Below are 27670 nucleotides of genomic sequence, written 5' to 3' on the forward strand. Positions count from 1 at the left end.
AAAAGTACACAATAACAAAACATAATAATAGAATTGAAATTAAAAAAATAATTTAGACTATAAAAAATTAATAATTTTATTTATGCACATTCCCCAAATAAATAGAAAAAATAGATTAATCATATTATCAAAATTATTAAATAAAAAAACATAAACTATAAAATTGTTATCAAATTTTAAACTTTTTTCTAATGAATGACTCAAGCAATAGAAGAAATTGCATGCATTGGTACTTGTGACCTTTAGAGGTAATACAAATATTTCAACTTCTACAACACGTTAAAAAGACTTTGAAAGGGATAAAAACCTAAATTTCGTAACGAACCTTTACTACTGCCTTTTGTTCCTATATTCCTATATTTTTTTTTATTATTTATTTATTTCTGGAAGGACATTTCCCGGACCGTTCGTTCTTTTCCCTCGCACGACTCAGATTGACCAAAGACTAATTTTTGCTTCCCTCGTATCTGAATATCTTATAAATCTGCAAATCTAATCCGTGATAAGTGGTAAAGCAATTTTATGGTTAAATCTCAGTAATTATATCCACTCTGGCAGGGGGTTAAATTGTTTCTGGATAGGCCTCGGTGGGCCATGGAGGATGTAAATCTAATAAGAATATACCGCAAAATTAATCATGATTACCTGAAGATTTAACATGGCACAGTAAAAAAACGTGTTCCCTCATAAAGAAGGCATTAGTACAAACCAATGAAGAGATCGGCTGTTTTTGGGATGAATGAGATGGATTGTTGACTCCATGTGGAATAATAATAAACAGAACAAGTAGTCAGAAATGTGTCCCACCCATTTCGATTCAATGCACGAAACTGCATGCCCATTTCACTCCAAGGCAGGTAATTGCCTACCCATTTCAGTCCGAGGCGTGAATTGTTGCAGAATTAGCAGCAGAACAAGCATGGCATACACACAAAAGATACCGATTTAGTAAAGTGGTTGTCATTATTTAAGGCCCTCGGTGTTTTGTTGTGTTGTTGGGAATCTGGGCTTGATCTAGGGTTGGAATGATGAAGTGCTTGTTTTTCAATGGAGACCAGACGAAGGATGATGAATCACCGTTCCAAAGAAGAAAAGCATCATGTTCTTCCTTCTCTGATATTGAGCAGGTGAGGATTAATTCTGATAGGATTGCAGATGATGTGAAAATTGATCCCCCAGATGAACCCAGTAATATTATAAAGATCTCTTCTCAGAAACCCATCAATCTCAGGGTTTTTACCTTTGCTGAGCTGAGGTCTGCTACCAGGAATTTCAACAGAGGGCTTATGGTCGGAGAAGGTGGATTTGGTTGTGTTTACAAGGGCTTGATCAAGAGCCTCGATGACCCACAAACTAAAATTGAGGTAGCAGTGAAAAGACTCAACAACAAAGGATTACAGGTCAATATTCTCCCTCTTTCCCTTTTAATTTCCTGAGTGCTATATACGTTTCTCTTGTGGGGCAATCTTGCCCTTAGATGGGTTATTTTTACTTCAAATTCACCTGTGACTTGCACATGACATTGCTCTTTGGATGTTGGGTGGGGTTGTTCCCCCAATTTTGATACTATAACTTTTTATGCCTCCTCAAAATTGAATGTTGGATCCGCATTAGAATCACTAACATTTTAGCCCAATCTCAAAACGCTTCATCTTGTCTCCCACTATTTGAACCTATTTTTTTTCCAATTGAGCTAATAATAGTTCGCCCAAGATCTGTTCGAAGCTTTGACTGGTGATACGAGAAACAATTTGTATATGCATATCCATTGTGTAACTAGAAATCAGTATAAACAATGTACAAGACAAGCAAAAATAGTTTGATATGTCCTACTTAATATATAGGCTTTATGGACTTTGAAAGTGGAATTATCTTATCTTGTGGATGTTCCGGGTCAAGCTCTCCAAATGAAATGAAATGAAGGATTTTAATAATGTCCACGAGGCCAAAGCAGCCTATGGGACCCATGGACAGCACACACCCCACAAAGTCAGGGCACCATGATCTTAATCTGCCTGTAACCTCGTTTCAAGAACTTTTCTTCTTCAGTGAATTTTTATCAACAAAGTCGCTGTTTTTTCGAGGTTTGTTTCTTCAAACAAAGTGTTTAAATTGTCTGTTTTCAAAATGTCTTCATAAATGATCCGGATGTCACTGTAAGCCGAGCATTCCAAAACAAAATGTCGCTTGGTCTCTACTGCTCCTGCGTTGCAAAATAAGCATATCCTCTTTTCCCACTCTTCTTTAGGCATCATCCATCCACTTGTTTCACACCTCGAGTGATGAGAGCTGGTTCTTAATTGAGCCATTAGATTTTTTGCTTTCCATTTAATATTTGCTCCTATGTAGGCTTTTTCTTCACGATCTCCTATGGGGTTGAATTCTGTGATATAATAGGTTTTTTTACGTCCAACTTGTTTTGTCCATAAACTGCTCCTGAACTTTCCCTTCACAAATTTTTTTATTTCTTCATTGGTGTTTGGACATTCTTGTATACTAATGCCCCATTTGCTCATCCAATTGTCATTTTGTCTCATCCATGTGTTCTTCCTTTTATCTAGTCTTTCCCTCATAATCAGCTTTAGGCCAACAATGCTTTTCCATATTTTGAATCTTCTTTAGATGGTTTACTAAACGAACCATCGCTAAAGCTTCCAGGGGATAGGTACCGGTTTTAGCTAAAAGAATCTCATATGGGATGGCAGTTTTAATTTTGAAAGTACTTATGATTAGGTGTTTTTGGATTCTTTCCAATTGTCTCCATTTCTGATCTGACATACTGTTGCCCCAAATTTCACATCTGTATAGAATCACTGGAGTGACCAGCAAACCAAAAAGCATTCTCTTGCTTTTCCAATCCCAAAGTTCAGCATTTCTACATCTATTTTGTAGTGCGTTCAATGCCTTCCATCCACCTTGAATTCTCTTTGCTCTACAAGTTTCCCAATTAAGCTTGTTGTGAAAACCGAGTCGAAGATATTTGCACTCGTTCACTACTTCCAACGGGCTGCCTTCAAATAGAAAATCGTCTTGTATCTTTTTTATTTCTTCTCAAAGAGAAGATCATAACTTTGGTCTTGCTAATATTCTCTTGCATCTCGACTTCCTGGCAAAAGACTTCAAGCGTTTTCAAGTGTTCTCTCAAACCCTTTGCAGATTTAACTATTAAGATGAGATCATCTGCATATAGAAGTAGCTTTATTACATAATTAGCCAACTGGACTCCTTCGCTGCTATTCTTGTTTAGCCACTCTTCCAGCTTGTCAATATATAACCCAAACAGTGTTGGAGAAAGAGGGCAACCTTGTTTGACACCAATATCAATGCCAAAAGACTCTGATATTCCCTCTGAGGTTTTGATTTTAGCCTTGACCTGCTCATAAAGCCTATGGACAGCAGCCCTAAGCCCAATTGGAACTCCCAATTCCTCCATCCTATGCCACAGTTTATCCCGTGGAACTGTATCAAAGGCTTCTCTAAAGTCTACAAAGCAGCAAAAAGCCTCGCCCCCTTGAGTATTCCAAAATTTTTCAACCAAAAACCTAAGTATAACACCATGGTCTATAGTAGAGTGTTTTGATCTAAAACCCGCCTGACCCTTGGCTCTTTTCCCTCTATTTTCTGCCCAGCTGCTAATCATGTGTTCAATCATGCTTCCAAACAACTTCCCAATAAGTGGGTTGATCATAATAGTGCGGTAATTTGATAGATTGTTTCGATCCCTGCTTTTGTAAAGAGGGATCACAACGCTGGTTGTCCAATTTTCTGGGAAACCCTATTGAGTTACATTGTTGAAGATGTGTTTGATATGAGGTGCAAGGGCTTCAATGCCCCACTTTAGGTATTCTGCTTGTAGCCCATCTATGTCCTGTGCCTTTCCTCCTGCAAGCCTTCTTATGCCCTGTTTGATATCTTCAGTGCTAAAAAGTTCAGAATTGACATTGATTACTGGGGGTTCCTGTTTATCTTGGTCATGCTCATATAACAACTTTGCATATTCAAGATCTTGTGATACTGTTCTTTATTTGTTTTCTCTTTTGTTGCAGCTCTTTCCAGAACCTTTTGGGGTTTTGTTTTCCAAGAGTGATCAGTTCCACCCTTCTTATATTCTTGATCCTGTTGTCTAACATGTCGGTATGGTTGGAGCTGCAAAATTCTTGAGTGCAAGAACATGTACAATATCCCAAGGATGCACGTTAGGCATCTGCAAGCTAAGTGCAAAATAGATTACATTATTGATGTGAAAGTATCACTATGGAGAGGCTAGAAAGTGAAGATGATCTATCACATGTTGTCCAACCTCAGAGACAATTCCATCACGGTTTTCAATAAATAGCAGCTGCAGCATTTAGGGCATAATGCATTATTTTGGTTTTGCCAAGATTTTGTATTGTTCTAATGGGGACAGATGCAATATTCACTCACTGTAATTTATCTCTAACATAAATTGATTGGCTAATGCAATGTTTAGTTTATTCACTATGAAATGCTTCTTATCTAACATATGTGATTGTGAAAATAACTCACAAAGAAGTTCCTCAAGAAGATCTTGTAACTATATGGATACTGTATAACAGAAATTAGAGATACAACTTAACTGAGAGGAAACACGTGAGAACTCAATGGAAATGGCTTTGTTTATCCATATATTATTTTTATTTTTTTCCTGACATTAAATCCTGCTGGAACTGCAGTTAGTTTGTATTGACAAGTTTCCATTTTTTAATTGGCCTTCAGTCAAATAGACATCTGAGCACCTCAAATCCATTAAAATTCTATGCTAGCAGATAACAACTTTGCTTGATAACTTCCAACAGTTTGTGTCTCATTACAATCTTGCCTCCCGCTCATGAGAGCTCATGTATGAGCACAAGGTGGCCACGCAAATATGCCTTAATGTGGGTACCGTTCAAATGCTGGAATTCCCAAAAAGATTTTTGGTGATCAATCAGTATCCCATAAGGAGTTCCATCAAGTGTTAATTCAAATAGCCAAAGATAAGACCCTAAGAATTGACAAAATTTGGTGTTAATGGATTTGCTTTTGATTTTTACAAAGTCATTTTGGACTTTGCATGTCACAATCTGCTAAAAGTCTATCAAGAAGCCTTGCACTACTAAACATTTAGGTAATCTTAATAACCAGGGCAATATTAAATTTGTTTCTTCTTAAACCCAATTACTAAAAACTGTTTGGCTGGAAGAAACTACCCTTATCAAGAGCAGTTAATCTTTTGACAATATTTTGCTGTTGGGAAGGTGTGGAGTGGATTTGCTTATCTAGATAGAACATTCTCTTTATCAATATTGATTTGGGAAAGCTTAGGATAGAATTGAACGGATTTTTCATTGTAGCCATGCTCAGAGTTCTTGGATTTGTTTTCCTTGTTTTTTCACACTTTATTTCCTTTCTTTATCAACAGATACATTTCAGATTGTTTTGGGCTATTTTGGATCCATGTTGAATATTATTGTTGCTGAAGCCTTTCATTATTTGCTTTCTTATCTTTCTGCTGTACAGCTCATCAAAGGCATTAATTTGTATTTACTGGATTATAAACTCCACAAGTTTGACAGTCGGCTGCTCATGTGTTTGGTAGTTGGCCTTCTGTCATTCATTGGTTGAATTCTGTGCATATTGTGTTTGATTGGCAGAAAAAGTGCTATCGATGTTGAACAAAGAATCTGGATAATAGGTGCCTACTAAAATATCTGGACTAATAAATAAAGAAGAATAGCATACATTGAAACTAGTCCTTCAAAAGGCTTGTTGACATGCTAGTGAATGAGATATTATTTAACCTGGCAAAAATCAAGAAGTTTGTTTCAACATTTAATTATATTTTTCTTTACATTGTGGGCTTTTCTAACATGTTTTAACTTGTCTCCTCATTTTTTGGCCCTCGGTTATGCTGAATCACTCACAAACAAGCTCAAATATCTGCATCTAAATCCACAAATGGAAACAGCTTCCCAAATGAACAATGCTTTAGTGATCATCTATGCTAAATATTCAAGAGATATATAAGTTTTGAAATGTGTATGGTTATAAATGTTTGTTTTGCTTTTCCAAAGATTCTGTAGCTTGATTTGAGATCTTAGTTGAGATCTAACAGTAACTTGAGCAAGTTCTAACACCTTATAGATGTTTATTATTAATATTAAAAATTTGACTTGTTAATTGTCCAGGGCCACAAGGAGTGGCTGACGGAAGTGCACTTTCTTGGACTTGTTGAGCATCCCAATTTAGTCAAATTGGTAGGTTATTGTGCTGAAGATGATGAAAGAGGTATTCAGCGGCTCTTGGTCTACGAGTTTATGCGTAACAAGAGCCTTGAAGACCATTTGTTTAGTAGGGCACTACCAGTTCTGCCATGGCCCGTGAGACTAAAGATAGCCTTGGGTGCAGCTTGTGGTTTGGCTAATCTGCACGAGGAATTGGATGTCCAGGTTCGTGATCATCTAGTGCACTTCATTTTATAGTTAATGTCTAACTTCATTGAGAGTTGATTACCTTATCAAATAATTTGACTATTAACAGTTTTATAGTTCCCTAGGAGAAATCAAAGTTCATTATGCACCCTTTACTAGCAAAGAGTCTGAATTTTTTTCCTATATAGGGATTCTTGCCTCTATGTAATATTTATGCAGTCTTAACTCATCCTACTCCCCCGTTTGAATATAATTAGTGCCGAGACAAATTTGAATGCCAGGATGGTGTTTGCTGATTGTAAAGGGTTTTTTCTTGGGGAATGTGCCTGTTAATCAACATGATAGGGAAGCTTGCACAGCATGTTGTATTTTTCCAGAATAACTAACAAGAAGATGAACCCTTTTAAACACAAAGGCTTTAAGATAACTATAACTTCTCCCACAGTTGGAACTGTGGTATGGCCTTCCACGAGTGTCTTTGCTTATTTACAATTTAGATCAATATGGGGATTGTATATAACCTTAGGTCAGAAATTAAAATTTTTGTTCCCAAGGATTTATACATGTGCATCTTGTTGAATTATTACTTGATGATCATGTGAAAAGCACGCATGCACTTACACACATTCATAGTAGAATGATATTTTAAATCATCAGTCACACGTTTTCATGAACTAATTATTCCTCGCTCTTAAGGATTTTGTATGTATGTGATTTTTTCCAGAATTAACATTGCTTACTTTTGGAGACAAACCTCAAGGTTAGCAATTGTATTTATGTCACAATCAAATTTGAAGTCATCATGAACTGTTCATGTGGCATTTACTTAGCAGTGCTATGCATCAGAGAGTATGGAAAATCGGTGACAGTTCCAAAGGCAGGTATCAAAGCCCTTTGTTCTTGTTCACATGACTATTAATATTATTTTAAATTCTACCTGCCTTTAGTCCAGAATAATCTCCTTTATAATAGAACTTTGTCATTGTCAATCTGGTAAGGGCAAATTTTTTTAGATGAAATTCAATTTAGTTTTCATATCGCTTAGATTCTATATCTCTGTAGGCTCTGTAGCCAACAGACTTTTGTATGAGGGCCTATGTGTCATCCTTGAACTTTGGCAAACATATTGGGAGTAGTTTCCATTTTCCATGAAATGTCAAGGACCATTTTTAGGAACATATTCTCTAGTTTGAAAGTACAATTTCGGGGTATTTTCCACTGATTTCTCTATGTATCGTGCAAACTACGAGAATTGGAAAGTGTTTTTTGGCCGAACTCAAGTCAAAGTAAATATAAAGATCAAGCAAATGTTTTCAACAGGGATCCAAATGTTGTCGTAATCACCCAGTCACAAGCGTTCTCATTCACCCCATCTTGAGCAAGCAGTCTCAGTTCACTATCCAAAGCTCTCTCTGAATGATTATGGTAATAGGTTCAAGATTAAAATACAAGGTTAAACTGGCATTAGTTCAATATAATCCTGAGTAACTGTGAGATTTCTTATAGAATGGATGCTTTTCTTTAAGTTGCACTCAATTTTAAAATGAAAAAAACAAAAAACAAAAAAAAAACTACTATTGACTTCTAGCATCTCTCTGCAATGCGTCAGATTTATGGCAAGAAAGCAACATGCTGGCTTGCAATTTCCCTTTCGAGATTATCAACTGGGATGAGTACAAGAAGCTGTTTTCACAACCTATTGACATGGTTCTAATGGCTAGTGATTATGATCCTTTGTAAGTTTGACTGGATTTGCCATGTTCATGTGTTATACCCCTAACCCTTGTAAAAGTCATTTTCATAATGTGTGGTTGGGCTATGGAGTGGCTGACATGTGGCACTTTCATTTAAAATGCTTAGTTGGGTTATAGGCTATTTGTGACTCTTGTTGTCATTTGTGTCACGCCATTGAACTATTATTGAATTATTATTGTATTGGGAGGTTGCCCCTTCAAACTGGCATTGCACTACAAATCTACTCAGTTCCATTTTCTAGTTCTGATTTTTATTTAAACTTTAAAGTAAATAAAATAAAATAAAATAACATTTCTATTAATAAAAATAAAATAAAATAAAATACCATTTCTATTAATAAAAATAAAATAATTTTAAAATAGTTTTGAAGTAAAATTAATTGATTCTTAAATAAATAACATACAATAAAACAAAATAATTATTAATTACTAAATAAAGTAACTCTTTAGGTAAACAGAGTAACTCGAGTAATATCCCATGTCCGTTTTTAGATAGATGTATTTAAGATATCTATACTATATTTATATAAATATATATTATATACATAATATTAATATAAATATAATTATAATGTTTCATATATTAATAATATGTTATATAAGGCCCATTAATGGGCTCTCTTAGGCTGATCCAATTGGACAAGACAAAAACAAAGTGGAATGGCTTAAACTAGATCAGGGATGGATAAAAATCAACTTTGATGGTGCGTCAAAAGGGAATCTAGGTCCATCTAGTGTTGGATATGTTGCGTGCAATTGGAAGGGTGATATTCTAGCCCTTGGTGCAAGACAACTTCTAGAAGGGACCAATAATGATGTAGAGGCTCTAGTGATGTTATGGGATGTGTGGATGGCCAAAAGAATGAAGGTATCGAAATTACACCTTGAGGGAGATTCGTTGATCATTGTCAACGCCCTCATCAAAAGAGAAGTGTCGTCATGGAAATTGAATAAGTTAATAGAAGTATTAACTAAAGAATTAAATGAAGTTGAAAACATTCAAGTATCTCACATAATGCGGGAAGGCGATATAGTGGCAGACATGCTATCAAATGTGGGGGCACCATTAAATGGAATGCAAGGGAGGGAGATTTGGGAAGATTTTCAAGGTATTGAGTTGTCGCACGAGGAGAATAGTACGCCAAAGCTAATGTGGGGGTGATGGTTGTGTATGGCCAGGATGGGCGATGTGGGATAAAGGGACCTTTTGGGCCTTTTTCTCCTCCCAAAGCAAGTTGTAAAGAGAGAAAGTGAGGGTATTCGAGTTGGTGAACTGTTGCAAAAGGGTGACCATGGAGGCAAATTTCATTCTCTCGATGTCTAAACAGCAACTCGCTTTCTTTGGTGGAATTTTTAAGCACGAGGAGCCAATCTTCATTCAAATTTTGGACTTGTTACTAGGAATTTAGGTTTCAAACAAATGTGGATGTAGTGTCCATGATGGTAGCTTGGGGGTTGGATTTGGGCACCAAGGAAGAGGTGGAGTGGGTGTTGCAGGCCTGTGTTCCGGAGATTTACCTCTTTGGACTAAAATCTTTGTTGGCAAGGGCTGTTCAAGGGAAGGGCTTGCGACAATAGGTGAGTGAGGGTATCTGCACTGGAGAATAGACCGAAGAATTTAGACCCTTTTTTCTTTGGAAGGATGGGATGAACAAAGATGAGCGGTGAGGAGGCCCTAATCGAATGGGAAGGATTAAAGGAATTTGTCTGGGAAAAGGAGATTGAGCGGCGCCAGCTCCAGGAGGAGAAAAGGAAACAAGGCGGTGAAGGTCCAAGTTTCAATCCAGAAGACTATTGGAACAATAGACTTGGGAAGTTGATGCAGCAATGAGCTAGGTAGTCAGTCTGAGGGACGGGTTGGGTGTTTTTGCGTGGCTTCGCCCACAATTTTGTAGCATTGATAGTTTTTTGATAATTTTATGTCAGTATTTGAACAGGGGTTTGGGCATGGGTGTCTCTGCCCACAATTTTGTATAGTCTGTAGTTTTTTTGTTTTTCCATGTCGAAATTGGAATGGGGGTTTGGTATTGTTCGAATGTATAGTCTAGTCTTGGGGACCACTTTGGTTTATGGTCCATAGATATGGCGGATGTAATATGCAGAAAATGGTGCTCCGGAATATGTATGATGGAGTTGGGGATGGTTATGGTTTTATGGATAGTCACTGAATTAGGCTGGTGGATTGGGATAGATAAACCTTATGTTTTCAAATGTATTGCTTATTTTATAATTAATAAAAATCATGTGTTATATAATATAATATTTTATTAAAAAAATTTAATAAAAGTTGACATATATTATAATAGTCCATAAATGAACATATGTAAGCATAATTACAAAATAATCCTCCATCTGCATAAAGTATAAATACAATATTTCATTATAAATGCATGAAAAGAATTTTTTTTAAATTTTATATTATTTTTAATTATTTAATGTTAATTATAGCTTCACTTCCACCTCTCAACTACCACTCAATTTGAGTTTAAGTGATCAATCGATTCTAATCAAGTTAACTTTATAATTATCTCAATTTAATATTATTAATTATGGAAGATTGAAGGTGTCCTTTCGTGAATTCCAAAATCCACTTTTTTTCATAAGATTATGAACAAATATTAAATAAAAATATAATGATATGATAATATAATAATAATATAATAATTAATTACAATATAATGATATAATAATTTTTTAAGTGGAATAATTAACAAATATAATATTTTTCGTGTAATTTACCTATATTTTTCTAAATAAAATTAAATATATAACAATCTCTCAACATTTATTTCATTACACGAAAATATGTACCTGAGATGGCATAGTGGTGAACTTGTGCTCTTGAAAGAGAGGTCACAAGTTCAAATCCCACAAGGGGGTAAGGTATGTACGCCTTGTTTATAGTGCAGTTAGGTACCTCCTGCAAGGAGTACGAGGTAGTCCCATATTGCTCTAACCCATCTGTATTGCTGGCATCGTGGACTATAAAAGACCCTTTCCTTTTCATATAAGTCGAATCAGGAACCATATAGAAGATTGAGTTTTAAATAGCAATTCAAAGCTGCAGATATATATTGAAGACAGGGCAATTGGAATGCAGCGTCGGACTTCTTTGTAGCAGGTGTAATCTTCACGAGGTAAGCAGAGCAGGGCCACAATAAGATACAACAGAGGAGCGGCTTCCAGTGACAGTGAATTCTTTATCAAATCTCAATGAAAAGTGCTTGCTATCAACAACAATTTTCCCCAGATTCCAACAGATTTGTGTTCTATTGAGCAGATTCCAAGAGATACTTGACATAAAGAGGTTTTCTATTTTCTGAAAAAACAGATTTTCATACAAAGGCAGCGCTTAGGGTACTTATTTTTCTGATTTTGATGCGGGTTCCCAGGATGTCCAGCCCAAACCCCTTGTTGAACTCCAAGATGAACCAGTAGCTGAACCCATACCTGAACTGTATTTTTGCAATTCAGCACCTGTTTTCGTAGAATCCAGTAACATAGTATTTGGGCACCATTGTTCATTTCTGTTATTCTGGTTCACTTTGGTCCTTTTATGTTGTTATAAGAAATATTTTTACAAGTGGTACCAGGTTGACAGCTAGGCAAACATCAGGGATTTAGGCAGGGAGAAACGATGTGAATCTAGTCTCAAATTTTCAAATAGACATTGTTGTTTCCTCTCTTATTTTCTGTTGATCTTTTGTTGAAGCAGCCACTTTTTGCAGCATTGGCTATTTCTGTTATTCTGGCGTGGTTTGGTCTCCACTGCTGCCATCAGTCTCTTTCAGGCCAAGTATTTGTAGCCAATTTACAGGAGGGTGGGTTATTGTGTGCATGCCTGAGTGAAATAGGGGTTACGTTGGTCAATTCATCAAACTTCAACAAATTGGGCCTGTGATGGAGTACAAGCTACAAAACCAAAGGTTAGCAACAGTGGTTTATTCTTTAGAGGATGCTAATCTGGTAGAACAACACATTGAAGATTATGGGACCAATTCAAACAAAAAAAAAATTAACTTTCAAGATCTATTAAGGTTGCCACTAGCCAGTTGAAGCATTGAAGTGAAGGGCTTGGGTAGCTGTAAATTCTTCTAGGTACCTTAGGGACTTATGATAGGGGTAGTGTCCACCACTGTCCTAATCAGTCTACTCATCTTATACAACAACTTGAGGAACACAAAGGTAATATTTTATGTTATCTCCATTAAAGGACCACAAGTGGTCTGAGAAATTTCTTGATCATTGAGAACTCGACAATTGAAGATACTGAGTACTAGGAACAAGACGAGTGTCCTTTGGATAATCTTGAAGATCAGCCACCCAAGATTGAGATTCCCACAATCTCTCATCATGTTTTGGCAGTCATCAACTGGGTACAGATGCTGCAGACTAAGGGATTTTAAAGAAACAGAACGTAGTTGAGCTGATTGACTAAGGCAGTAAGCAACAATTTCATTGACAAGAAATTGATGACTCAATGGAATTGCATTGCTTACCCAGTGCCTATATTTACGTGTCGATGGGAACCATCAATTATGGAAGCATGTGTCATAGCATTAAAAATTTTATGGACAATTTGCAATCCTTCGCCTATGTATAAGGGGGCAGAGTAATTGTTTGGGTGTCCAAGGGCTCAACGATGGGCATTTTCACCATGATATTTTAAAAATTGTCATGGAGGACAAAGAATATTAAATTAGTTGACTTGGGACCCCTCCCAATCAAGCAATCAATTACAGTTAAATGGATAATCTTCTTAAGAATAGGGTTTGAGGAGTAGGGGCCAGCAGGAAACCCAATCTGTTTGGCAAGACACGTAGAACATACTTAAGCAGAAATCTTCAGGTTATTCCAAACGCCTCTTGCCTGTACATGAGTAGGATCATACCATTGTTTTGTGTGTCAATCCCCTAACATCAAGTCTATTTATTATCTGTATGATCAAGAGTAAATCTAAGAGATGATATTTGATAGGTTATATGCAAGAATTATTTGCTTCAACAAAAACATTGTGTAGCATCTGTAGACATGGGGTTAGGATTAATGATACTTCTTGGATAAGCATCCTGACTAAAATGAACTGAAAATATCATACTTGAAGATGAGTTTCCTATTCATGTTATTGATGAATTACTTGATGAGCTGCATGAAGCAACCAAAATTAGATTTTTGTTGATGGTATCAGTAAACTAGAATCAGGGAGGGTTTTCCCAAAATGAAGTTGCAAACCCATGAGGGCCATTATGATTTACCATTGATGCCATTTGCTATCGTAATACTCTGACTACCTTTTAGAGAGTCATGAATTCAATCTCCAAAACTTTCATGAATATTGTACTAGTTTTATATTCTACATCCTCATCTAGTGTACGACATGGGAGGATGGCCTTTAGCATATGGACAATGCACCAGGTGAATTTGTGAGACAGTTAAGATTCAACCATATGCCAAGTATTGAAATGTGCTTTTCGAGTTAAGGAGGTTGAGTGTTTGGGATGTGTGGTGTTCGGGAATGAGTAAAAGTAATCTTAAAAAAATATAAAGCTAATACTTGTGTATCTCATTTTAAAGGCTAGCGAGGGCCTTTGAGGTTTCTTGGATCTGACAGGCTACTATCATAAGTTTGTCAGAATCTATTCATTGATTGCAGCACTGTTGGCTCTGCTCTTGAAATAGTATCATTATGTCTAGGCACATGCAGCCACTCAGGTCTTTGACAACTTTAAGGAGGCCTTGACTTCTGTTTTATTTTTGCTGTACAATGTTACTAGAACCCACTTTTGAGGGGAACCATGGTCTGGAAAATTATGAACTTATCTCATGCCCTGCTGATGACACCTAAAAAAAGGAATCTAGGGGTTCTTGTCCCCTACAAAGAAGAGACCATTGAGACAAGTCTTCTTTAAGTGGGCTATGAAGAAACTTGTGTCTTTGATTTTGGGAAACTTATCCTTGATTCAATTTACTTCAACTTTATTGGTGATTATTTAGAAAAGTATAAATTATTCCCAAGTTTAATGGGCTGAATCAAGATTATTTTCAAAATGGGCAGTCATTTACTAGACAGAAAAGTCTGAAACTCTGATAAGAGGAAAGGAAAGAGTGGGATTCAGCAGGAAGGTATGCTGAGATGGCAAAATTGGAAACCCTGATAAAATGCTCACATGCAAGAATTGGGACACAAAACCCTCTACACTTAGAGGAATTGAGACCAGGGAAGTTGGGATCAATTAGACTTAGCTCACCAAAAATAATGGAAAAAGGACTTTTGATCCACAACATGAATTTTATTAAAAGGGACATAACATTTATGCTATTCAGTTTAATTTGTATTGTATAACTAGTTAGTCCCAAAGGTTGCAATTACCTTGAAACATGATAAGCTTTTAGATGAGTGGACCATTTTATTGGATATTATTGTCTTGAGAAGTCAAAATCTATCCTCTGTATTATGGTGGATATGAGCCTCTTTTGCATCAGTATTGTCATGTGCCCTTTTGAAAAATTGGATTTTGGTCAATATTAACCCATTTTATTCTTCCGTGGGTTGATTGGACAAGCTTAGGGAGAAAAAATTAATTTAATATTTATGAATGTCCAGACATTCTCAATATCAAAAGGACATATAAATATAAAATTAAATATTTGGAAACAGTTAGTGGGACGTTGGACTTTATGCCATAATGAGAAGTTTGAAATATTTCTAATTAACAGTGTTCCATGAGGACGCGCCCCCCCCCTTTTTGGCCACGTCTCTCGCTACTGCCACCCAAGCGCCACCAGGACGCCGAGGCGTCTCCCCGACGTGCAGACATCTCTCAAGAGACGTCTGGGCGTGTCCTTGGGAGACGTCTGGGCGTCTCCCCGTCTCTCAAGAGACGTGCAGACGTCTCTCGAGGGACGGGGAGACGCCCAGACGTCTCCCGTCACCCACGTCAAAAGCAAACAAAAAAAGCATTTTTTTATAAACATGTGACTTTTTGTGGGGTTAAGGGGTAACCCTAATTGGATGTGGGCCAATAGAAAAATAACACCTGATGCCTTTAGAAAATAATAAAAGTATTTTTGGCCTTGCGGGGCGCTGCCCCTTGACCCCGCAAGGGGCGATGCCCCTTGACCCCAACTTGCGGGCGCTGCTCCCAAACCCCCGTTGAAAAATATAGGGGGAAGCTGCGCCGATAGAAGTAGGGAAAATTTAACCTCCGAGTCTGATTATGCTCCATATTTCAACACAATTAGCATTGAAGAAATCTTGGTATTTAGATTTAGTATTTCAAATTTCCTGTAGTCTCATTTGAAATGTAATTCTTATACTGTAATACTGTCATACATCTTTTCAAAACTAGTTTTTCAAGTACTATATGTATATGTATAACTATATCAGCACCACCACACCGCCGCCCCCCCCGCCGTCCCCAAACCTAGGCCCTTGGTCCCCCCATCCCAAAAACGCGTCCCCGCGTCCCTCCGTTCCCAACGCCCGTGGAACACTGCTAATTAGTGATTTTCCCACCAAGAGTGGAGAGGGAAATTGGAATATTTCTAATTAGTTATTTTACCACCAAGAGCAAATTTGCCAAGGAAGAGTAGAGTGGGAAATTAAAATATTTGTAATGAATGATTTTCCCACCAAGAGCAAATTTGGCAAGCAAAAGGGGAGTGGAAAGTTGTTGCATGATGAATTTTAGAAAGTTTCCATTGTTACAAGTGGAGAAGAATCTTTGATAATTCAATGGTGACTTTTGGGCAGTTGTCATAACCAATTTAACAAGAATTCCCATGGAGGAAGTTTGGATTTGAGCGCTCAAATGTTGCATGTGGGATGGATACAAATATTGTAATTTTGGTCATTTTGAGGGTATTCTTGATATCACTTTTTTTCTCATATTTGCAGATTTGCAGGAAGATTTTTCAATGGTCAAAACCCCGTTGGAGTATGAGGCTTGTGGATGAAAACCCATGAGCAGAAACTGGTCAGAGGACAGAAACCACTTTGTACACAATGGGCAATCTCATCCAGAGTTTGCATTTGGGGTTGAAGGAAGATAGGAGATTTGTTATTTTCTTTATTTCAGTTTGCAGGACTTTAATTGGAGTAGTTTGGAGTGGTTTAATGAGCATAGTTGTGTGTTTGCTGTTGTTGTAAGTTATTTGTGGGTGCATTACAGCAGTATGTTTCTGTTATAATATTTGTAACAAACTATATATTATGTATTTTCCATTTGGAAGTCAAATAGTGACATTTGTGGTGTTTTAAGTGATTTGGGCAAATTGTGGGGATACAGATGTGAATGCTCTTTCAGGACATGTTTTCCGATCTCATCTAAATAACTTGGATGTACAAAAGGCAAATAATCAACGTTACTTGAAAATGGCAGTTTTGTGATTGGATATGATAGGATGCCTTTGGGGAACAAATATTATTCTTAACCAGGAGAATTTCTATAGAAGCAGTCCTCTTGGCAAGTTTTTGAAGTTGAAGTAACAGTTAATGGTGATCCTAATTCATTTATATACTGCAATAACTTGAGACCAAAAGCTGAGACAATCATTCCAATTAATAGAGAAGCTATCCCTTCTTCTGCATACATTGACCCTGAATCATTAAAACCTTCAACATCAAAACAAGGTGAGCTTAAAGGGAAATATCAGGACAAAGGCATGGGTGAATACACTTTGAATCAAACCATGTGCTTACAACAAGTTATGAGTTCACCAAAAGAATATGGACGACCACATCCTTCTAAACGGGTATCTATCATTACACTCAAATGGGAGTGATATTTGTGGGTTTGTTTAATATTTTAGAGTTTGAGAGATTTTATGTTGCTGCTTTTATTAATCAGTTTCAGACCTGATTATATGATGCTCATATCAGAAAAATCAATTTCAATAACATTCTCTAAGGTTTCATTTAAATTGGTCTCTTTGGCACAAGACTAGCTGCCTAGTTTAGATAGTTTTCAATGTTATTTGCAGAATATCTTGTAAGTTTATTTGCAGATCTAAAATTATTAATAAATATCGGGTTGAGGACATTACAAGTATCTTATAATAATGTGCTTAACATGATGGAGGTGCAACGGAGTTCTTTATATGGTCAAAGTGTTCCCAATTAGTAGGTCTGTTATGGGACATTGGTATCTGTTTATTGATATTGTAAACATATTGATGATTTTTTTCCAGTACAAGCTATGTAATAGTCAAAGGCCAGTTGAATTTAGGTCAGGGAATCATTACAGCAATTAGATTCGTCTTGTGCCACATTTCTGTAGTAAGTAATTCTCAATAAACCTCTAGAGGTACTTGCTTAAGAAATGTTATGAACTACTTATAATTACTATGAAGAGGAATTGGAAATAATTTATAGTCTGATGCATTCAGTATGCTACTATGCTGTCAATCATAGTTGAAAAACCCAGCGAAACTTGACATACCCAAATTTAACCTGGACTCAGTGTCTAAGGAAGATTTCCAAACCTTAAAAAACACATTCTTTTACAAAATGTCAAAATAATATTTAAAAACATGCACAATAATAAACCTGACTTTAGAGAACTGATAATCTCTTTCTTACTTATAGCTAAAAAATAAGTTCAGTACATATCATTGATTATAGTTATTACTTGCAAGTGTCAAGTTCAACGGTCATACGATCATATTTTGAACAGCATGGTGTTCAGTCTCCACTATTGTGTCATATGTGATCATAGTGGCTAGAAAAGCATTAAAACACTTAGTATGTGATCATATTCATAATAACATCTCGTGCTGCTACTGATTTTTGTCCATGCAATATGATATTTGAAGCAGTTGATGCCTCTGATCTTCTTTCCACAATAATTACACTCTACTTGTCCTGTTTCTTTTTCTGGGGTTCTATGCTTCAAAGTAGGGCCTATGGTAGATGCTGTCTCAAACAAAAAACTGAATTTGAAACCCAAGCACAAATTTAAAAAAATAAAGATTGTAAAATGTAAATTTTAGCAGCTAGCTAAATAACAGCAAAAAGGAAAAAGGAAAAAGAGAAAAATAAAACCTTAGAATGAGAGGGAAAAGCAAAATGAAAATCTGAAATTTAAAAGCACAAGCAGGGACATGGTTAGGTCACATACCTTGCAGTGCTGCCAAAAAACTTGTCAGTCATCGAATCAGTCCAAAATCACGCAACATCCTTGAAATCACTTGTAAATGCACTGAATGTTGTCAATGTGCTGGAGGAGTAAGAATTGGAAGAAGATATTAAAAAAAAAATGAAGTGTTTTGATGCTTTTCTTGCTGTGGACTGCTATTATGTGCTGTCTGGCAGGTTTTTAACTTGAACTTGTGTGTTTTGTTGTGAATACTTCGAGTCTGCAAGTTTTTGAACTATGCTGTCAACAAACAAACAATATTGACTAACCTAGTGGTAAACATATCTGGATTGTTTGAACTTTGAAGAATGAATTTTCACTATTCCTGTCTAGAAAGAAAAAACTTATATGGAAAATGATCCTTTGTAATATCTTTCAAAACCCTATAATAATGAGTTAAGCAAAGATAGACCTTATAATTATGATTTATGTAATGTCTTGTTTCATTTTTCATTGAATCATACAGGTTTTATGCAATTTGAGGTAAGATGGTATGCTGACATAATTTTTAATAGTAGTCTGCAAGTGCAACCGTTGACTTTGGCTTTAGGACACTGTATATTCACTCCTCAAGATGGTAGGGCATTTCAACACTTATTTCAATTGTCAAACGGTAAACTTCTGTTTCTGTTTTCTCTTGCTACTGTAAGAGATCTTTCTGATTAAACAAAAATAAATTTGTCATGATTATAAAATAAGTAAGCTATGGACACTGAAGAACTACTTAAGTATTTTGACTCTTATAGATTACAAAAAGGACTGGATTCATGGTTGGAATTCAATTTGCTTGTAAGTTGTTTGAGCAAAAATTAGAATTGTGGTAAGGTCTGGTGGGACGCTGAGATGAGATGCATGGGGATACCTCTGGTTTATCAAAATAAAAAAATAAAAAAGAGAATTGTGGTGATAACTTGTCACTCAATTTTTACTCTTTTCACATTAAATGTTGCATGCATTAAAAACCTTCGGTAACATCTGGACTGATTTTCATTAGCATATTCAGATATAACGCTTCTTTATTTGAATGCTATAGCATTGCCTTATGTTTTATTGGAGATGCATCTTAAAAGTAAGGTACGTGACAACATTCAAAAAAAGAAGACATTAAATCTGGATATACTAATGAAAATGCATCAAGATATTATTAAAGATTTACTGCAACAGTCATCATTTTGTTTTCTGTGCTTTGATGAAGCTCTTGACAAGACCATTTGATGAAGCTTATGCCTTATTATCAATAACTTCCATTTAAAAGAATTGATGATTCTGATTTGCTTAAAGATATGCTTGCTAAATGACTATCAAAAAACTTCTGAACTAGAAGAAATTGAGAGGACAAGTCATAACAAATAACTGTCCTATTTTTAATGAAACAGATTGCAAAGATATCTCAGTAGCAAAGAGTATGTTTAATCTTTTACCGTAACAGACTTATCCTTTAACAATTATAATATTTGCTTCTTTTTACAAATCGACAGATACATATTCCCCCATTAATTAAATGACATTCTGAACATGGCAGAATATTGGTGAGAAACCCTTTGCCAAATCCCACAACGTTATGTCACATATAAAGTACTTGAAATACTTCCAACTTATCATAAGATGTAAAAGTTTTATCTTCTCTCCAACACCAGAAAACAAAAGTAACCAATATTTTGTGCTTATTTCAAAACAGTACAATCATTTTAGCCAGATATTTTTTCAGTGTAATATAATCTCGAGAGCTTTTCTCTAACCAAACATATTTCACTATTCATGGTGCTGCAGATAATCTTTCGTGATTTTAAATCATCTAATATACTTTTAGATGAGAATTTCGATCCAAAATTGTCAGATTTTGGATTGGCTCGGCAAGGACCAACTGGAGGGATCAGCCATGTGTCCACAGCGGTATGCATATAGTAGATCATGCACATATGTTTATTTCTTCTATGTCTGCTTGTTATTAGTGCTGTTATAAATTTTGGTTGTTACTTAGGATTTGCCCCAAAAAGAGGTTAGAATTTTTTCATTTGTCTATTAATGAACTTAACAGATGGGTGAATATCTGCAAGCAAATCATGAAAAAAGGGTTTATCATGCACACACATGCTTAACAATGTTTAGAATCTCATATTTCGAGAGTGCTACAGATCTGTGCATGAAAGAAGCAAACATGAAATGAGGCTTAAAAGGTTTATATTCTAGATTCACAAGCACTATACAAACATAAATTGGCTCATGTAGAATAACTTACCAAATTGGACTTCAATGTGAATAAGAAATCAATGTCATGTAATGAAATTATGTGTAAGATGAGAAATGATAATTGAAAAAATCTGCACCACTTCTTCTGGAATTACAGCAGCCAAATGGATATGCATAACACATAATAAATTCCCTATGGAGGGTGATGATTTTTTGAGACTCTCAAGTCGCTCAATTGTTAGTCACACAGTCAACTATTGTCAATTCGTAGTACACTAACCTCAAGTACTGTAATTCTAAACTCATCGTAACTTAAACTACCTATCACGAATGCATGTCAAAACAACTCCAACAAACTTTGCCCAAGTTCATTTATTGATTGTGAGTAGATCTGCATATAACTGAAGATAAGGGGGGTGCCCCACTTTCTCCTTCAAGTGGATAGTTACTATAATTATTATTTTAAAAATCAATGATATATTACTAAAAGGAAACAGGTTACAATGTATAGATATGTCAAGGAGAACGCATCAGCCTCAGCTAGGCATATAATATTTTACAAACAAAACATAGCAACAGCCATCAGCCACAGTGTATGTATTGCATACAACAGTTTTACATAATCGGCTAATACAACCAGTTCAATAACATCAACAGCTAACTGTAATGTCCCCACTTTGAAATTTAATTTAATAATAAATAATAATAATAATAAAATTATAATACAAAAGAATAAAAATAAAAATATAAAAAAATATAATTAAAATTTGATTAAAGTTAATGAATGATCAAAAGGCATGAAATGATAAGTTGTGACTCCCCCAAATATGAGGTATAAAAGGGAGGAGAACTCATTTGAAGGGGGGATAATTTGGGAATCAGAAGTGCAGATCTGATTTAAATAAGATGTGCAGATCTGATTGGGAAAGGTTGTGTCCCTTTCAAAGGGCAGAAACAATGAAGAGTTGCACTCTTTCAAAGGGTGCTAATGGTGAAAGAGAGTGTCTATTGCCAAAGGGCATACATGATGAAGAGGCGTAACCTCTCTCTCACATGGAGAGATATAAAGGAAAGGAATGAAAAGCATCCAATGAGATCACCATCAATCAGAACAGATCAGATCTGTTATTTACAGGCAGTGACATCTTTGTTCTTGGTGGTATGCATGGGGATGTGCCGAATATGTATGCTTAATATATGAAGCCTGATAATGTTCTTATGCAGAATTTAGTAGTAATATTAATATAGACTGCAATATGTATGACAGTCATACTTAATTTCATATACATTCATAGTACATGAAAGACTATTATATATAGCCCAGTCCTTAGTCATCCGCTAATGCCTATGTAGGGATAGGGGTTTGTGTAGAGAGAGCCGGAGTCATTTGGTCACTAGATGGGTAAATCCCAAGATGGGTAAGGACATATATTTCTGAAGCCTTGAGGAAGAGTCCCGAGATGGGCATAAACATATGTTCCTAAGAAACCTTGAGGGAGTCTGCTCGTAGACTGTTTCCAAATGCCCTAGCACAGTAATTCCACCAACTTTGGTAGGGTTAGGGAAGAAGTGAGGGCAAAACCTAAATTTAATTAGTTATTTATTGCATTATATTTACTTCTAATCTCGATAACCTAATTTAAGACATAATGATGTTAAATGATGTATTTAACTATTGGGAAACTGGTAGTGTTCTGATAGGGGACATTACACTAACATTGGTTACATTCAAGATTATGGTAGATGATGAACTTTAGAATGTTTATCAGCTTAGCAGCATTGTTTAATATAGTCCAAAAAGAATAACTGATTGACTAATAAAATAGGAACATATAGTCAATTATTCTGTTATATCAAACCTTAGTCAAAAGTCTATCAGTTAAAGCATCAACAGTTGAGACATTTCCAAACCAGGAGGTCAGCTCTGAACCACAGCAGGATCTAATTATCAGTACCAAACCCAATCAACTAATAGTTGTTATTTCTGGATTAGATTTTGTGTGAGTTTTTTAATCAATGTTTTGGTTCACATTCCGTGATCCATCATCAGGATGTAAAATAGCTTAAGGAGAAAAAACTTATTAGTTGCAGACCCAGATAGACTAAAAAGAGATGGGAAAGGAGAGGGAGAGAGGATAGGTTGCACGTGGAACAAGGTGTGAGAATTTGTAAGCTTATCCAAAAGTTATAATTAACTATAAAAATATATAATGAAAATACTAATGAATAAGAAATATTTAAATTGTATACATATACATATACATATAAACATTTCTTATTGGACTATTTACTAGTGAAACGAGTGGACACGTGTTTAAAATGTGTGTGATCATTTCACTAATAAATAGTCCAATATGAAATGTTTAATATAATTATAATATAGTTAAAATTTGATTAAGTTTAATGAATGGTCAAAAGGCATGAAATGAAGAGTTGTGACTCCCTCAAACATGAGATATAAAAGGGAGATCATTTGAGAAGGACATCCATAAATCATCATCAGGGAATGAAGGAAATCAATGTGGAAATCAATTATTATACTCAAAGGCAGCAATGAAGGGTGGCGACTCATTCCTCGTGAAGGGTGGTGACTACTTAAAAAAATGGGTATAAAGGGCAAATCAATCCTCCAAGCAAAGAAGGAAGGAGTGAAGGGAGAATAATCAATTCAAGAATTCATTATCAAATATCAGTTCTTTCAGCTATATACAAAATCAGAAATCCATTTAAGTTTTAACAACAACAATCAATCTATCTATCAAATCAAAGTTTTAAAATTCGGACTCGCCACGGACTCAGACTCGCGAAAGACTTGGCCAAAAAAAAAAAACCATGGTTTTACAAAAAAAATATAAAGAAATTAATGCATTTAGAGAACATAAGAGCCATAATTGAAACATTACACGTCATATGATCTCCAAACACTCAATATTAGAAATTTCATCATTCATACTCAGGTTCAAACTTTAAAATGTATAATAGAAGCATAAGTTCATAAATTTTTACAAAATTACATATAATGATAGGTCTAGATCTTGGGGGAGAGAGGAGAGACTGAGATAGAGAGTGGTAGAGAGATGGGATAGAGGAAGAGTGATAGGGAGACAGATAGGTCTAAAATTCGAGGCAGATAAAGTGATTGAGATAGAGAGGGCGAGAGAATGCTAATAGGAGCCTACAGGTTACTGAAATTTGACTAAGTCTGAAAATCTAAAAGATCTTCTAAAACCTAGAATTTGCATTTTAATTCCTAGAGATCTGAAACCACTCTCAAACATCTTGCCAATATATACATGAAATATAACTTAAAGGTCTTTTTCCTTTCTTATACTTAAATGTTATATTTCATGTATATATTCTGATGAAGGGAATGAGACTGACTTGAAAAAAAAGATTTAGATAATTTTTTGATGTGTTTTCTGGGTTGCACGAGTCTAGTCAAAAGACTTGCGAGTCCAAGTGAAAGACTCGTGCAAGTCTTTCAAAAAGACTCGCTAAGACTTGCCTCGCGAGTCCATGGTGAGTCGACTCATGGCGCCACTGGACTTGCGAGTCCGTGGCGAGTCCACGAGTCTTAAAACTATGTATCAAATAATTATACAAACCTCAATCATCTAATATCAGTCATTCAACAACAATCAATCAATCAAACCGTTATATAAAGTATAAACCTCAATTATTCAAATATTAATCATTCGAACATCAAACATTCATGCATCAATTCATTCAAGCAACATTTAAGCATCAACTCATCAATCCTTCAAGAAATGTCAATAAATAGAGATCAAGCAGTCAGCAATAATCTATCAAGATATCAATTCTGAATTCTAGTTAGCACTTGCGAATTGGACAGGGTCCGGGCCCATGGGGTGGGCTAAGGTTTGGAAGGACAAGGTCTTTTCCTGCCCTTTGGCAAGTTAGGGATGGGGTCCTCAGTACTGTCACTGGATGGGTTTCTCAGTATTGTCATCGGACGGGGTCCGAGCTCATTGGGTCTTATGGGGTCATTGTTGAGCTAGGGATGAGGAACTTATCTTGATTTTCTGCAATAATACTTCTTCAAACTGTCTTATGGGGTCATTGTTGAGTTAGGGATGGGGCCTTTTAACTCAGCAGATTTGATTCGATCAATTGAGTATTGTGCTGTGATTTATTGATCTGAGTATTGTTGATCTTTGGCAAGACAGTTTGAAGTATTATTGCAGAAAATCAAGATAAGTTGTATTTTCACAATTATTCATAGAATTATAAATTGAATGTCATAATAAAATTTCATCATTTTTGATTAGTTATATTTATAAGTATAATGCAATACTCATGTTGAGTTGGAATTATTGTTTTAGGGCAAAACCCAGGAATATCCCAAAAAGGGACATTACAGTTTCTTCCAAATCTTACGTCAAACATTGCTTCAGCCCGTGTTTCTTTACCATCTTACATTCAGGGTGTCATTGTATGACTTTTTGGCTCCTTCCATAGTTTTTCCGTCCTTATCCTTTGCGTTGTGCTCTATGTTTTCCATTCTATGCCAACTTTAGCACTTAAAAGTTAAAACTATATATATAAAAAGCTGTAGATGTACTCCAGAAACAAAGCAATGCTAGTGTTGTCAGTAACTCTTCATGGTTTGTGATTCAGAAATAGTGTTTATCAACTTCAGGTGCACTAAACATGTCTCAATTTATGGATCATGATCAAAATAGATTGAGCATTCTCTCACCTAAATTTTTTATGGGAATGCATGAGGAAATTAAATGTTGAAATTTCTGTAGAAAAATTAATCAGAAGGAAATTCCAGACTTGGGAATTTGTGCTTAATTGACACGAATGCATTTTTTCTCCTGGTCAAACACTTCTAGAAACAGCACCTAAGTATGATGAAGTAAATATATCGTGTCTGATTATAGCGAAATACAAGATCGTCATGGTATGGAAGCATGGCCAATTTGCAAAGGGATAATCTAATCATAAATGGTCATGGTTCTGTCAATATGTAACTAATTCTTTATACGAGGGTCATAAAAAATGCCTATTAATTGGACAAAACAATGTTGAAACTCAAATTCATTCTCTTGCCTGGTTACTTTTTTTGTTGGTAATTTTTGTCCTTGTAGTTCAAATCAAATGCAATTTCTGCAAGACTTTTCACTGGCTGAAAATCTTTCTTGCGTACTACATGCTGATCTCTTGGACAACTTATCTAAAAGTTAAAAAGCTTTCCATTCTGAAACGGATTCCTTCATCGAGGAAAGAACTATTTTTTAGTCCTCCTTGAGCCTCTTTCTTATATGCGTATTGATTATCATTAATACCTCCACTTGTTGAATTGCTTGTATGAAGTTTGCTTATACCCATTTTCTTTATGTATAATGTATGAAGCAATTTTTTTTTGCAGTGTACTGTGTATATGTTGTACATATCAGAACATTAAAAGAAATATGGCGAGTCATCATCTTTCTTTTTTGAAGTAAAACACATAACAACGTAATGACTGGAGAGATGTATTTGCATTTGCTTCTATCAGGTTGTTGGCACTGCAGGATATGCAGCCCCAGAATATGTTCAGACGGGGCATCTTACGGCAAAGAGTGATGTTTGGAGCTTTGGAGTAGTGTTGTATGAATTGCTCACAGGAAGAAGATCCGTGGATAAGAATCGTCCAAAGCATGAACAAAAACTTCTTGAGTGGGTGAAGCCATTTTTATCTGAAAGCAAAAAGTTTCGTCAAATATTGGACCCAAGACTGGAGGGGAAATATTCTCTTAGAGAAGCACAAAAGATTGCTTATCTGGCCCATAGATGTTTGGTAAAACAGCCGAAATCCCGTCCTAAGATGAGTGAGGTGGTAAAACAATTGAAGCGTATAGTTGAATCCTCTGAACCACTAAGTCCTCAATCCATTGCTGCTTCTCCAAGGACTGAAAGATGCACTGCCAGTGTGAGTAAGGAAAATGAAAAGAAACCAGTCTGTTCTAAGAGGCATTTTCTTCTTTTGAAACACATTATTAATCTTAGAAGCAGAAAGAAGGTCACAACACTAAATGGGCATGGATCCCCAGGGAAGCAAGAGAAATCATGATTAATTGGTGATTATCTTTTTTAACAGTGGCAATATGTTCTAACTTATCACCCTTACAAGAAAATATGGTTTATCTATGTAGACAACGTATCTTGTAAATTGTTTATCTTAGATACTCAATGAGTATCTAAGAGATCTAATAAAACACAACCCCAGCAAAATCAAAGCAAACAATGCAGGTAATTGAGAAAAATGATTTCCATTGAAGAAGAAAGCTAAAATGTCTGTGGCAACTGTGTGTCAGTGTGACTGATTCAGATTTATAAGGCTTGTATGTAATTATAGATGTTACAGTTAACATGGCAATCGATGCCATTGTTCTTTTTCCAAAGGACTTAAAAGAATATTGTCATACTGATTTCAAAGGAAAGTGATTTTATGCACGCCAAAACTTTATTAAGACAAACTGAATTTTTTTAACAGGTGTCTCTGCATTATAAGAAGTAAATTTTACAGAAAACATATCATATGATTTGTTTTTCCTGGATCAGTAGAAAAAGGTATAGGAATATTAGTGTAGTTTAATTTTTATAAATCTTAATTAGTATCCACCTGATTATGCGATATTATCTTGAAAAATATAATCTGGTTTTTGCTCTTACCACAGTTTGGTGGGTTGTCTCTAGCTCACTGTTGTCTGTCATTTGTTTTCATAGGAACTAATTTGATTGTGTTCATAGGAACTAATTTGAATAAGTGATATAATTTTTCTTCTAACAGAACAAACATATATATTAACGATTCTGTTTTGTAAACAATTAACATTGTCATTAAAATGTCATTTTTAAATTAGTTTTATAAAAAGGTTGAGATTTATATAATAATGATTGGAACATGGATCGATGTTTCAACTAATTGAACAATAATATATAGGCAGCCAACAACAATGTTTCGATTCATTATATGTAAGTTTAGGCTAAGATTTATGTGGACAAGTTATATATGCAATGGGTTATTAGATTCATTGGTGATTGATATTTATGTTGTTATAAATTATATTTTGATTATTTAAATTTGATTTTATGTTTGAAAGTTAAATTTTTATTGGAAAGTTTGATGTTAATGTTTTTATAATTAATT

At 35.4% G+C, this 27670-nt stretch overlaps 1 protein-coding gene across 1 annotated transcript; it reads left to right on the forward strand.

The window, feature by feature from the left end:
- Positions 1–645: 645 nt before the first annotated feature.
- On the forward strand, positions 646–27010 carry LOC131078895 (serine/threonine-protein kinase PCRK1). The gene is made up of 4 exons (XM_058016718.2): positions 646–1400; positions 6189–6449; positions 20092–20214; positions 26036–27010. The coding sequence occupies exons 1-4, from the start codon at positions 1026–1028 to the stop codon at positions 26588–26590; spliced, it is 1314 nt and encodes a 437-aa protein (XP_057872701.1). The 5' UTR covers positions 646–1025; the 3' UTR covers positions 26591–27010.
- Positions 27011–27670: the final 660 nt, after the last annotated feature.

The sequence above is a fragment of the Cryptomeria japonica genome, chromosome 2, assembly GCF_030272615.1.
Source record: "Cryptomeria japonica chromosome 2, Sugi_1.0, whole genome shotgun sequence".
Classification (NCBI taxonomy): Eukaryota; Viridiplantae; Streptophyta; class Pinopsida; order Cupressales; family Cupressaceae; genus Cryptomeria; species Cryptomeria japonica.